Source organism: Xiphophorus hellerii, chromosome 19 (assembly GCF_003331165.1).
Source record: "Xiphophorus hellerii strain 12219 chromosome 19, Xiphophorus_hellerii-4.1, whole genome shotgun sequence".
NCBI classification, from domain to species: Eukaryota; Metazoa; Chordata; class Actinopteri; order Cyprinodontiformes; family Poeciliidae; genus Xiphophorus; species Xiphophorus hellerii.
Genome location: NC_045690.1, coordinates 12,534,821 through 12,548,629, shown reverse-complemented (window position 1 = coordinate 12,548,629; position 13,809 = coordinate 12,534,821). Strand labels below are relative to the sequence as shown.

Here is a 13,809-nt window from a genome sequence, read left to right as displayed (position 1 = left end):
TGACCTTTTCTGGGATGTCCCACAGGCGAACGGTGCCGTCCTCAGCGGCAGAAAGAAAAACGTCTCTGGAAGGATGAGTGCCCAAACCCCATATTGGGCCGTCCATGTGTCCGTTCACCAGAATGTTGCACGCTGCGTTCTTCTCTCCCACTTCAATGATCTCAGCGTTCCTGGTACCCACCAGGATTTTACCCTGCAACAACAAGCAAAGGTTACCAGAAAGCAGAGGGCGACATTAAAATAACTGAATTATCTTTGTCCGTGGTACCTTTCCTCTGCAGACAGAACGAACGCAATCTATGATCTGTCCGGTTTCTAACCGAAAGGCCCTGCAGCGTTTCAGCTCCTGGTCCCAGAGCTTCAGAGCACCTCCTTCCTTTGATCTGGAGAACAATTGCTGCATCCATCAGCTGATCAATATACCACAGGATACATTTTTAACTCACTGCAATATGCAGCCTTGGGGAAAAAGACATTTTCATACTTTCAATTCATTCATGGTAGAAACTAAGTGATTCAGCAGTTTAGCGGAAATTACTTGTTTCTGTCTTTCATATTGCTTTAGAGGAATTTTGCTATTTCACCCTTTCCAGGTCCCAACAAAATAATTCAGCCAAGCTGATGTCTGGAGTTTAACTGATCACTGTAATGCTCTCAGTATGCTCTTGTTCCAAATCACAACTCCTCCAGCAGCATGTTTAACAGATATTTGCACTAGAAACTAGACAGAAATACTTGGTAAGATGAAGTTTTTGTTGTTTTTTTGAGCATTGCATGGTCTGACATTGGGGTAAATTTTCTCAGTTGTTCACTATTGGGAAGCTTGGCTGCTTTATTAAATGTTTTTCACTTCAAATTAATGATCTTTAAATACTGAAAATAATAAAAAAAAAAAGGTCTTATGATCCTTTCATGATCGGATGGGGAGCAATTTCTTTTTCTTTAAGGCAGTTATGATCATTTCTCCTTGTTGTGCGTCAGACTGTGAAGGAAACAATTTGTTTGCCCTCTTAAATATCTATGCAGGCAGCAAGAGAGTTCTTTTTTTATCCCATAACTGGGCTGAATGTGATGAAAATAATCTTTTTACCACGACTTTTAGTGAACACAGAAGCACTTACGGTCTTTCTTTGCCTCCCGTGACGATGAGGCCGTCTCTCAGAGTGGTGTACATAGTGAACACGGGGCCCGTGTGAGCTTTGGCCACTATTCTTACCAAAATGTGTTCCTTCCACACACACACATCCCCACTTATGGTACCTGTAAATGTCAAGTTATTCTGAAAAGAAAACAAATCTGCACTAATCTAGTGGCCTAAGAGAGCAGAGCAAGCAATGCAAAACAATTCACAGCATGATTAAGCAGAGCTTCACATATTTAAGAGACAAAAAGTTTACACAGTTAGATTTTTTTTAAACAATTAGGCATAATCAGATGCTAAAGATGCTAATAGTTACTTACAGCTCCAAATGCTACAGACAGCATGGTTTGCATCCGGGCGTCCTCTATGGAGCTCAGGACACCTTTCTTGCTGAGCAAAGCTCGACCCGCTAACGTCCAGAATCGCACATGTTTGATCCCCACCGACACAAAGTGTGTGTCCGAGTCGGGCCGAAACTCTGCCACAAAGATCCTCTGTGTGTGACCGACCCGACTGGCCACTTTGGCACCTGAGGTAACCAGAGGAGTGCAGCAGCAGAATTACGTCAAAGCTAAAGTCTAGATCTGATTTGTTCCTTATGTAGCCTTTTAATCAAAATGTTTTGACTGAAGCATTGCATTTTTGGAAAATTATTTCCTCTGGTTTTGGATGCTCTTGGTTTTCTTACTTTTGGATAGTTGTTGTGGAACGTAACCATGGCAACAAGGTATTGTTTTCAATAGCTCAACTTCCAGAGGAGCAAAAGGGATGCAAAGCATGTTAAAAGAGCTGAGACAGAAAGAGGGAATTCAAACTATTTTCATATCCCCTACTCCAACATCTCCCTGCCTGACTTTCTAACCACACAGCCAGACAGAGGGCAGCAAAAGCAATTGAGGTGGATTAGCAGTGCTTTTCAATGACTGATGGTGTCATTTCGATGTACAATCTCATCTCTGCTCCACAGAAGCAGAGATACAAGTTACAACAACATTTAATTTCCCTTTGGCATACATAAAGTATTTCTAGTATCAATTAAATTTAATTGAAATCCAGAGTAAATATAAAAATTTGAGGAGATTCTCCTCCTGGATACCTTCCTGCCACTTCCAGATGATGACGGTGTGTTCAGGGTCCAGTCCCACAGACAGCAGGAGTCGTCCCGTGGCGCTGAAGCTGATGGAGCAGACGCCGCCGGAGTGGAAACAACGCAGCACCGACAGCGTCTGCTTGGTCATGGCATCCCACACATGAATGGAAGGAGACGTGGCTTAAGAGGAGAAGAAATAAACAGATTAGATTAGATTATCTTTTACGTCTGTGACTTTAATCGATTTTTTTCATTACTTAGCACATACTACATGATTGTAGTTTAATTTGTGTATTGACTTATTTAAATTTCATCTTCAAAAACTACTGCAGTAATCTAACTTTCTTAAGGTATTTTCTCCGGTATTCAACAGTTTCTTATGAATTTTGGAAATCTCTTACCTGACATGTCACCAGTATCACCTGTAAAATAGGAAATGTGATTTATTTAAAATATTGAACTTTTTTCTGCAGCTTTTGGAAATAAAATTTCTCAAATCTGAACGTTATTTCAGAGCTTTTACAGCTATCAAAATTTGATGATAAAATGAATGAAACACCAGATAACTATGAGTGGAAGAAAAAGGATACATAGGGTTGTTTTTATATATAAATCTCAGAAAAATTGTCTATTTGTATTCAGCTTCCTGAGTGAACACTTTGTAGAAATACCTCTAAAAGCACCTAAAGTTGGAAGTATTCAGGGAGTGTTTTAAACAGCTTTGCATATCTAGATATTGACGTTTTGTCCATTCTTGATGGTTTTGATGCTGCCACCGCCATGCTTAGCCATGGGGACAGTGTTTTGTAGCGCTGGGTGGACGGCCATGTCTTGATAGATTTGCAATTGTGCCAAACCCTGAGATATTTAAAGCTTGAGATTTTGTTTTCTCCCTGACCTGTCTGCTGTGTCTCTTGGTTTTCATGATGCTGTTTGTTTACTAATAATCTCTATAAAACCTTTGAAGGTTTTCATAGAACTTCTGGATTTATACTGTGATTAAAAAAACAGAGATATACTCCAAATAACTAATTAGGTGACTACTGAATGCATTCATTTGCACTAGATATTATTTAGGGGTGTTAGGGAAAAGGAGGCTGAACATTTTTATTTGTAACATATTTTTAAGCCATTTATAATTTGTCATTAATTTCATAATTTGCAGACCTGCACACTTACTTAATAAAAAAATCTACTTTACTTGCTTATTTTAGTTGCTTTGACACTGCAGTGTAAACTTCTGAGTATTCTACTTTGCACATTTGTACCTCAGATTATTTAACTTCATCATAAATTGTTAAATTGTTTAATCAGGTATCAGCGGGGCAAATAATCCTCACATTTAATGCAAAAATCACAAGAGGCCGACTTCTCACAAACATACCTACTTGTCCAGTTGCCACCACATTGGGGAATTTGGGGTGTTGATTGATTGTCAGGCACAAAATGTCATCACTGTGTTCAACATAGAAACTTTGGCAAGCTGTCAGAAAATACAGAAAAAAAAAAATAAATGTAATTGTATCAGTCAATACAATCAGTCAATCAATAATCATATTGTCTAATAAACTATTTACAGGTGGTCAGGTTGAGCACGATGCCGACTGAGGCCGTGTGGTAGATGATGTCCGCCCCCTCGTTCAGGTAGTGCACGTTGTTGCGGCAGTCATTGCCACGGTAACCGAACACCAGCTCCAGGACCAAGTCCTGTGGGAGAGAGGAAGATAGTCAGAGTCAGAAAGGTTAACTCCATGACAACAGCGATGCCCAGAGCCAGATGACGGCACAAATGATTCAATTACAGCATCATCACAGCTTCCCAAGGAGCAAGCTGCATCTGAACATTAGTTCTGCAGTAAGCTTCCCTCTGCTAACATATAGTCCATCATGTGTGTCTCTGTATCAGTTAGCTGTGTTCTGGTGAGGATGAGGAGAAGTTCACCTCGATGGGTCTCTTCTTCTTGCCCACGTTGTTGGTCTGCAACTTCTCAGGCTGTGGCAGCGCTCTGCTGACAGGAGGCCTGGAATAGACAGCTGGGATGAGCAAACTCCTGCAGCTCATGATGGCCATAATGAGGATCATAATGATGGCCGTTACATTACATCATATGGGTGCAAAACATTTAGTGGGTGCAATAAAAAAGTATTCCCTTCGCCTTCGGCAATATTTTTTAAGCTAACCAACAGTATCTCACAGTCACATCTTTGAGAAACAGTAAAAAAATGTTGCCCATCTTTAAAGACACTTTAAAAATAAAAAGTAAAGTCAGACTCATTGGGAGCAAAATATGAAGACCACAAGAGATGATTCAATATCAACTAAAGTGGAGTCAAGCAATATGATGATCTAATGTTTTATTTGAAAGTTGCACAGACATGCAGAGTGAAGCATTCAGCGACAGAGGTGCTTAGTCTAAACTAATAAGCAATAAAAAGAAAGTCTAAAAGTTTGATTAGCATTAAAGTTGATCAAAGTAAAAGAAAATGTAATTTTCAAATATTTATTTCAGTTCAACAAAGCTGAGACATGATAAAAACACTTTTTGCTCCTCCATACTCTACTCACATTTTAGAAATCTACAAGAAAAAGATAATTACCTCGACCCTCTTCATGAAAGCAAAAGGAAGGAAGAAAACAAGAAAAATGTGTTACCCACTGAATTTTCCATCATAGCTTGAGTATATTTCTGATTAATGTGGGCCAGAAGATGCTGCATCATCAAAGAGGAAATGTGAAAATCAATCAGAAACAGGCAGAAGACAAGGTTTCCGCAGAGCACGATAGATACTGTAAGATGATTAATGTGTGAAATACAGAAACAGGCATTCTTCAAAAAAGACTTAAAGAATGACAGATTGAGATTTATAAATAGTTAATATGTCTTTTAATATTAGATGTGCAGTTAAAATGTAACTCCTCTTAGTCAGAGAATAAAAATCCACCTTAAATTAAAGCTATTTAATAACTGCATGTTTAAATCTTCTTGTACTGAAATTTAAAGAGCATTGTTTTAAATGTCAGTTATATTCTTTAGCCTAATAGGTCCTGCTAAACAGACTGGTCAAAACACACAAAACTGGATTTCAGTGTCTGCATCCACTGCAAAACATTCATATTCCCTTGAACAATCTCACTTTTTGTCTTATGACCAGATTCAATGGTACTTTATGACAGACTAACACAAATGGTGCACAAGTGAGAGATAGGGCAAAATGGTTTTCCATATTCCATATTCTAAGTAAAAATCTAAAAAGTGTTGCAAGAATTTGTATTAACACCCTCTTTATTCTGATATCATTAATTAAAGTCCACCAAATCAAATTCCAAAAGAAGAAACCTAACATTTAACATTTAACAGAGCTCTGCATAGCGTTGATGAGAAGCTAAATTCAGTATAATCCTGAAAGAAAACTAGTTAGAGGATGCAGAAGACCTGAGGCTTTCCAGCAGCAAAACAACAAACAGCCAATGCAACAATGGCATAGTTTAGGTATGAAGCAATTTGTTAATGTCTTAAAAAAATGCAAGCCACACTGTTTTTATTTTATGTAATTTTATGTTTTTGTGTGGAAAAGAAAAACCCTTCCCGATGTTGCTTCTACTTCACAATCTATTTTTTTATTAATGTAATTTCCAAAACAACAGTAAAATACATTGAATATTGTGACCGTAAACTGACAAAAGGTTAAGAAATTTCAAGCGATTTATAAACCTTTGTAAGCCACTGTGGATCCACCTTAACTAGAATCGATCCAGTTTGTTGAGCTAAAATTTAAAGAGCATAAATTTAAGCTTCAGTGGTTAACTTTAGCCGAATGCCTCCTGGCACCCAAAAACATCTAAACTGCTTCTTTGTTTAAACTGTAAGGTGACTATATAATTTCACCTACAAGAGTTACAAACATATTTTTGCTGACTTTTTGTTTGTTCTTTCCCATTGAAGTCCCTCAGAATCAGCACATTACAAGCACTTACCTGACCACCCCTTGCCTTTGTGTGGAAGAAAAGAGTGTAGCAGGAAAATCAGAGATGGACAGCCATTAAAGGAGAGCAGAAAAGGCAGAGTTAATTAAAAGAAGAGAATTTACACAAAAGGGAAAAAAACGCTTGAAAAGGGCAAAGTACAGATGGACATGAGCAGATGAGAAAACTCCATCACAGTTTGGATAATAAATACCTTTCATCAATGGAGGGCTCCTTCATCTGCAGGTGGGGCTTCACCCCTGTCATTGGTCGCATGTTGGTAGATAAGGCCTTGATGGTGTAGTTGATTTCGTTCTCTCTAGTCACATCACTGTCGTAGCCTAATGAAAGTGAAACAAGAAAGCAATCTTCAATGTAACAGCAGAGTCTGAATGTTTAAACCCAAAATAGGAGTTTGTTTCTTGCCTCCATCGTCCTCGCTTTCGATGTCCGACTCCTCGCTGTCACAGAGTTTGAATTCCCGCAGGCCCTCAGGCTCGTGGGCCCAGATCATGAGGCAGGTGTCACCCCCACCGACTGTCACCAACAGGCTGTCGTCATGGGTCCATCGCACATTGGTGACATGTGTGCTATGTGCCACATAGCGTTTGAACTTTGCATATTTCCCCTGGAGGGAAAAGCAACAACATCTTTTCAACACTTGTGACATTAACACAACATTAGCATAATATCTGCATAAATCCAAAAGCTACTGTTCAAGTCAGAAGGTGTTGAAAGAAAACAGCACTGTGTGATTTTTTTTTCTATTTTTATGTTGATTTGGTATTTGTTTTGGATCATTAGCCTGTTGAAAGACCCTGTAATGACCCATTGAATTTACAAGCAAATGGTACCAGATTTGTTTTTATAAAAAATGTCTTGGTACGTATTCCAAAGGGAGAGGTACTCAAACAAGCTTCCATGGATCTTTAGAGGAGAAATAGCCCACACCATCACAAATACTGTACTTAACAGTGAGGTGCTTTTTATTTCACACCAACCCAACATGGAGTGTTTGTTGATGAACAGTTAAATCTTCACCCCTAAGATGAAGATTTAACTTAGGGGTTAAATCTAAGTTAGATTTTCACCCCTAAAAAATCTAGGGGTGATTTTTGCCCCTCATTGCTAACACTTCATACTTCTAAGAAGTAGGGTCTTCCAAGTGTTACAGTGTGTAAAATGAAGAGGGCCAAGGGTTGTGGTTCTTTAGCCCTTAAAAACTATTCAGAACTAAATTTGAAAGTGAACACATAACTGAAGAGCTTGCAGTACTTCAAACTTAAAGTCAGCTTTATTCACAAAGACTGTGTGCACAAACAAGGAATTGGACTTCAGACAAGTGAACAGACAGAATAAATATTCAAACTTTAGAGGGAATAAAATAAGATAAAAGTAAAAATATGTACATATTGGCAGCCATTTTTTTTTTATTTATAAAGAAAAAAAACAGGAGATGTAAAAAATTCAAACATCCTTTTTCAGAAGAAATAAACTGTCTCTCTGGCAGCTGTTTTTTTTGTTTGTTTGTTTTTTGTCAACAGCACTCTGTAGCACCAACCTGAAGATGGAAATCTGTTTGTGTCCAGCATGTGTGCGGTCTGCAGTGATGTTAGCTGCCCTTTTCCTGACGCTATACATGCTGAAATCCTGGATTGAGTGTGTTCCAGTAAATGCATCAGCCCATATTGTTTATTAATTAGAATTTTTTTTATAGCAGTTTGCCTGCAGCCATACTAAGTATCAATATGTTCAAGCATTAGTGTATTTAAGGTGTCTTATTTTTCAACACTATATTTTGCTACAAGTAGCATTTTCCGTTAATAATCTGACAATACACTGTCAAAAATTTATATACAATTTTAAATGTAAAAGTATATTTGTTTTTAGCCAGATTGTATTTAGTATTAGATTTTTGCTCTGTAACAATCATTGAATGACAATTATCCATGAAGCAAGGTAGGGTGCCAATAATTTTGGAGGGCAATGTAATTATAAACTGTGTTTTACCTTGACAGGGTATCTGAAAAGCTTGATGTATCCCAAGTCATCTCCTGTTGCTAGCACCCTCCTGTCGTTGCTAAGGCAGGCAGCGGTCACCTCTGCGACCTCACTGATCACAGGCCAGACGCCTTCAAGAGACGGCCCCAGGACACACGTCCACGTGCTCCAGTCGATTTTCTCCACCTGAAACACGTCAGTAGAGATTTATTCACCAAAGCTGCTTTTCAACAAGAGCATTCAGAATCAGACAAACAACACCCAGAGTCAAGCCGATAATAATAATAACAAAGCTGTGTTAGCTTAATAATGTAAATTCTAAGGAAGATGTGGGTAAAATTAGTTTTCATATTCCAAGATAAAAAATTATTCAACCAGAGTCTGAATACTTCAGAGAACAGATGTGTTTACTGAGATTACACACAACTGAACAATTTAACCAGGGGAAAAACTGTGGGTGGCTGAATAAAAATGCATGCCAAATATTTCTGATTTTCATTCAGATTTTCATTTTTTAAAATGTGAAAAATATGTAGGATTTTCCCTCTGGGTCTTCTATATAATTGTGTGCTGCTTTGTGTCGTTCTAACACAAATTTTCAATAAAACAGAAAGAAGATTTATGGTGACAATGTCATAAAATGTGGAAAAATCCAACATGTATGAATACTTTTTTCCTTGGATGTTTTAAATCAGTCACCACTACATAAAATAAATATTCATTAGATTAACCTGACTTTACATAAACAATACCAACACCTAAACTGGTGGACATTATACACCTCTGGGTGTTTTCAAACTAATATAACCACATATATTATAATGAGTTGGTAAGTATATATTGTTTATTTGAGTAGTGAGCAGAAACACCAGCCCCATCTGATCACATCTACAGGAGACTAATGTAATGAATGTGAGGAGAAGATAGATGCCTAAGAAGGATGTGTCATTCTCCACTGAGACTCGACCTAACAGCATCTATCATCTCTGACACTTATTTTGTAAATGTGCCCCTCCGCTGCGTGCCTCGCAAGGTGCCTGAATGTCACGACGCATTAACGCAAGACCACAAACACTATCCCACTTCCATGGCCCAAATTAGAAGTATACTGGTGAAAAATGGGCCGTGTTAATGCTTCACTGCCCTTCGCCTAGTCTCGTCTGATCCCGAGGGGAAAACGCGGGCTGGAGGCGCCACAGTCACGGCTGATCCTGCGTCTATTCTCCCCCACCCTGCTTACCTCAGAAGCAGGAATGGTCTGCCTTTTGCCACGAGGAGCTTCGAAAAAAAACTGCTCTTTAGCTGCCGTGTTGACCTGGAGGAGTTTTCCTGTGAATGAGAGAATCCAGAGAGACTTTAATTTTATTCACAACTATTTCAGAGGCAGAGCAACAAAAACATTAATGCCTTAAGAGTCCCGTTTACCTCTTTTGTCCCAGTCCAGATGGGTGATGTAACTGAGGCATCCTTTGCACACTCCCACCCGTTTACTGCTCATTACATTGTAAATATCCACAAAACTGTCTCCTGAGGCGACTGCGAGATACTTCCCGGCTCCTGAGCCAATAAAAAATAAAACTATGAATTATTCTAGCAAAGATTTCCAGCAAGAAAATATATTTTTGCATATTCTTCAAATAAAAATAATATTTTATATTTATAAACACAGAGAAATCGTACACACTTTGTAGCAATCAGCAGGCAACTGGCATAATTCTGGCTGGGTTTTTATTGGACCTCTCTGCTTGGCAGGATTGGTAAGATTTCATTTAAACTGGTTGGTTTCATACATTTTTATTAAGGCTGAGGTCAGAGTCATTGTAGAAGCATATTGTTAACATACTTTATCCATTCCTAAAAAGCAGCTTTGATCTGTTTTGGAGCTGCTCTTTCACATCCTAAATACTTTCTTATGAACTGAGGTCACAATTTGAGTCAGTAGGTTTTCATTTTATTATTATAAGAAAGTTTTCTTGGTTTAACAAGACACTTTTTCATTTTAAGGACAAACTTGCTCATAACAAGAGAGCTCAGTTAAAGCTGCAGTATGTAACTTTTATAAGAATTTTTTTGTTGTTGCTGAAACTGCCATTATGTTGTGACAACATAATATGAGACATGTAATCTGTGAAAAACGATCAAGCTCCCAATCACCTCTCTGTGTGGCGCTGCTCATCCCCCTCCACCTTCTCTTCTTTCTCTCTGCTATGCTGCACCTAGCACAGGCTGTCATGAATGTTCAGGCTGGTTAGCATGGCTACTGATGTCTGTGGGTAAACAGTTTGTTTCTCTGCCGTTAGCACATTTAGCAGCGAGTACATGAGATTGATTGACAGCAGTAAGACAATTCCCCTTGACTGTGATTGGTTGTTTTTGATTGGGAGTGGTGCACTTCTTCAGACGGCAATAGTAGCTCGGGAAGGAGGCAGAGAAGATCGATCTTTTCTCAGTCTTATAGCATAAAATCACGACATGACGGCAGTATTAACAAATATGTAAAAACCATTCTTTAAAAAGTTACATACTGCATCTATAGACACTTACAATGTACCTAATTCTTGTTATATATTTATTTCAGCCTTGAAAAAGAGCAGATCAAACGGATCATTAAAACCTCAAATTGTCCTGACCACAACTGTAACTTGAAATGCTAAAGTGGAAATTTTAGACCCTTTGTCAAATTTTAGCCATGGGCAGACAGCTGTGTGTGCTTTAACTAAAATAATTATCATTTTAACAGTACTAAAAGCCCATTTTGTATCGTGAGACTTTAACTGACAGCTGTGTCAGGAATCCATGGATGCTGCGTGAAGAAACAGGATCTCTTTGAAGATTAAGTGTCCAGACGAAGGAGAGTTTAGTTTCTTGCTCTCACTTTGTCAACCCCCACTGTTTCTCATTCCCCTCTCGCTGCTTCTCTGTCTGGCCTTGTTACAGAAAGCTATTAATTTGGGTCAGGCCTGCAGCGGTCTGTTCCCCCCTGACTCACAGCGGGAGGGGAAAAACATGTATACCTGCTGATATGCAGCCCAGCCTCCTACTCGCCGTAAACCCAGCTGCTCTGAAGGGCACGGGGATTTAAGAGCTCTATTTACATCAGGAGGAGTTTTTTCGCCCACAAAAGAAATGTGTAGGTGAACCGCCAACCTGGAGAGAATCTGATATCGGAGATGATGTCCTTGCGGTGGTGGAAGGACACCAGGTCCTCCAGGGTGTCTGCGTTCACAATGAGGAAACTGCCGTCATTCAGGCCCACCGCTAAGGCTTTCCCATCTGGGGAGAAGCAGCAGCAGCGGCCGCCTGTGGAGGACAGGTTGTCTGTTAAAGCCCTGAAACCAACACACTCGCTGTCAGGAAAATATATTCATCCTTTGGTGTTTTTAAATGTGACAAACCTTTCCTGAGTTTGCGCACAGCCAGCATGCAGTGGCTGGGCGAGAGGTCCCATATGCGCAGGGTTTTGTCATCGCTGACCGTGGCACAGAGAGGGAGGTGGGGATGAGTGGCCAGGCCCCACACCTCACCCTCCATGTGACCCTGCAGACACATCCCAGAGGATAAATATTTAATCCAGGAACAGGTGATGAGGGAAAACAGGGTGCTAAAAGACTAGAAGCAGCGATCTGCTGCACACAATATAACCTTTTACTTACTGCACCGTCTTCACAGCAAGGTCTATCACTTACATTCTGATTCAACTAGCTCGCCTGTTACCTAGAGACCAGATTCAGGAGCAAATTCAGTTTCTTGTCTCACATGAATCGATCCCATCTGTTGAAATCTGCATCAGCAGGGCGAGAGCATTTGTTCTTTTTGTCCACAATCAAGAAGATAGGGAGGAAACTCCAGGATCATTAACCAAATTAACAATTTCTTTATTGATTGGCACTAATTCATCAGCATTATTGCCTCTGAATCTCTACAGATTAGTTTGCACCATTATTATCCCCCTGAAAGCCACACAACAGATGAATGCACAAGCATGTTTTTAAATCCCAGGTAAATTATTTGTCAGTGACAAAATTTAGTCATTTGGTTTCCGAACACTTAAAAAATCAAAGTCTGATGTAACCTTCAGTAACAGTGTCTCACAAAATTATTCACCCCTCTTAAACTTTTTCACGTGTGTCACATTTTGACCACAAATTCCAAGGGTTTTTGTGGGGATTTTAGGTAAGAGACGGACAAAAACTCTGATGATGACGGAAAATGATACATAATTAAAACAATTTTTAAAAGTATGGCCTGAACTGTAATTCAGCCATCTTGGTTCAATACTTTGTAGAACTCTGCCTCTCATGGTGGATGGATAAAAATATAGCAAAAGGTTAAATCTTCGGCTCCACTGGAAATAAAAGCCAGAGAGAAGACTTTGGTTTTTAGATTTTAAAATGATCAACAATCTGCATGATTCTAATGTTCAAAGCCCTTTGTTCCACAGGTTTAAAGGAAATGGTCAGGGCATCCAACTTCAGAACACAAAGTGATGAGTACACGGTATTCGAACTGTGTCAGAGGCAGACTCTTGCTTAAAAGAGAAGCATTTTAGATTTTGGGGGGATTTGTGGAAGGTACAACTAATGATTGTCTGTCAACATTTTCTTCCTTATGTACTGTGGATCTCGGGAGCTTTTAAACTTTTAAACAACTTTATCTCTGACTTTTCTGGTCTTTGCTGACCTGCAAACAGGACCGCGCTAGCTTTCATCTGCCTCTGCAGCTAGTATGCAAGAACTGTGCATTCCTTTATTTATACTTTTATTCTGTTGGTGTGTTTTGTAAAATCCTAATAAATACACTGAAGTTTGCCTTTGTAATGTGATAAAATGTGAAAAGGTTCAAGGAGTGTGATACATACTTTCGAATGTTGCATGGTGTTTTTTTTTTTTTGTACTCCCACCTGGACAAGGAGAGTGATGGGACCACTCTTGTCCACTTCCAAGATCTCGCCGTTCTTGGTCCCAACCAGGATGTGGCCATGGCCGAGAGATATGGCACGTATGGAGGGGTTGTCCTCCAGCAGAAGCCCTGCAGAGGGAATGATATATATAATAAAGTCTTAAAGCAAAACCGCAATATGTAACACCTCGAATGTTTGTAAAGGTAAACTAATATACCTTCTTCAACAGTTAACTATAGATCTATGGGCTACACATAACATGCTCATTACATTTTTGCACAAAACCATTGTTAGATAATGAAATTTACATCTGGTCAGTTCAGCCTACTTTGATCTCCTTTCAGAATGAGCTGTTTTAGAGCCTCTTTTCACTTAAATAAGCTGCTGCTGGCCACACCACTCCAACTCAATGTTTACACTCGCATGTGAAAAAGGCTGCAAACATATGTGAAATTATACAACTGTACATCTTTGAAAAGTAGAAGTAGAGTCTCCTGTACAACCAGCAAGAATGCAGCAAGTGATTTATGGAAGGACAAAACACTTGCATTTTCCAGTAGCCATTGTACAGCTCATACAGCAGTAAAACCAGTTGACCAAACATGCTGGAGCTCCACTTGGGTTGCTAGGTAAAGGGCGTGACTGGGGTTGCTAAGTGAGGAGGTGGGCTAGGAAACGGCACAGTGTCCGTAGAAAGTGACTTAACAATCGGG

At 39.3% G+C, this 13,809-nt stretch overlaps 1 protein-coding gene across 6 annotated transcripts in view; it reads right to left on the bottom strand.

Moving 5' to 3' along the window:
• Nucleotides 1–13,809, bottom strand: part of eml5 (EMAP like 5) — a 44,398-nt gene that overhangs the window by 3,026 nt on the left and 27,563 nt on the right. For 3 of the 6 annotated variants that reach the window (XM_032547307.1, XM_032547308.1, XM_032547309.1), the window contains 19 exons: nt 13,097–13,224; nt 11,592–11,733; nt 11,344–11,496; nt 9,622–9,753; nt 9,437–9,525; nt 8,206–8,382; nt 6,622–6,823; nt 6,410–6,536; nt 6,208–6,222; nt 4,830–4,838; nt 4,174–4,252; nt 3,809–3,938; nt 3,616–3,714; nt 2,633–2,653; nt 2,238–2,411; nt 1,462–1,670; nt 1,122–1,279; nt 269–383; nt 5–193 (listed from right to left, as the gene is read on the bottom strand). In XM_032547307.1, coding sequence (XP_032403198.1) covers nt 5–193; nt 269–383; nt 1,122–1,279; nt 1,462–1,670; nt 2,238–2,411; nt 2,633–2,653; nt 3,616–3,714; nt 3,809–3,938; nt 4,174–4,252; nt 4,830–4,838; nt 6,208–6,222; nt 6,410–6,536; nt 6,622–6,823; nt 8,206–8,382; nt 9,437–9,525; nt 9,622–9,753; nt 11,344–11,496; nt 11,592–11,733; nt 13,097–13,224 — 2,348 coding nt within the window. Of the gene's footprint in view, nt 1–4; nt 194–268; nt 384–814; nt 1,280–1,461; nt 1,671–2,237; nt 2,412–2,632; nt 2,654–3,615; nt 3,715–3,808; nt 3,939–4,173; nt 4,253–4,829; nt 4,839–6,207; nt 6,223–6,409; nt 6,537–6,621; nt 6,824–8,205; nt 8,383–9,436; nt 9,526–9,621; nt 9,754–11,343; nt 11,497–11,591; nt 11,734–13,096; nt 13,225–13,809 lie in introns of those variants that run through there. The other 3 variants (XM_032547311.1, XM_032547310.1, XM_032547313.1) reach the window with 3 other exon arrangements.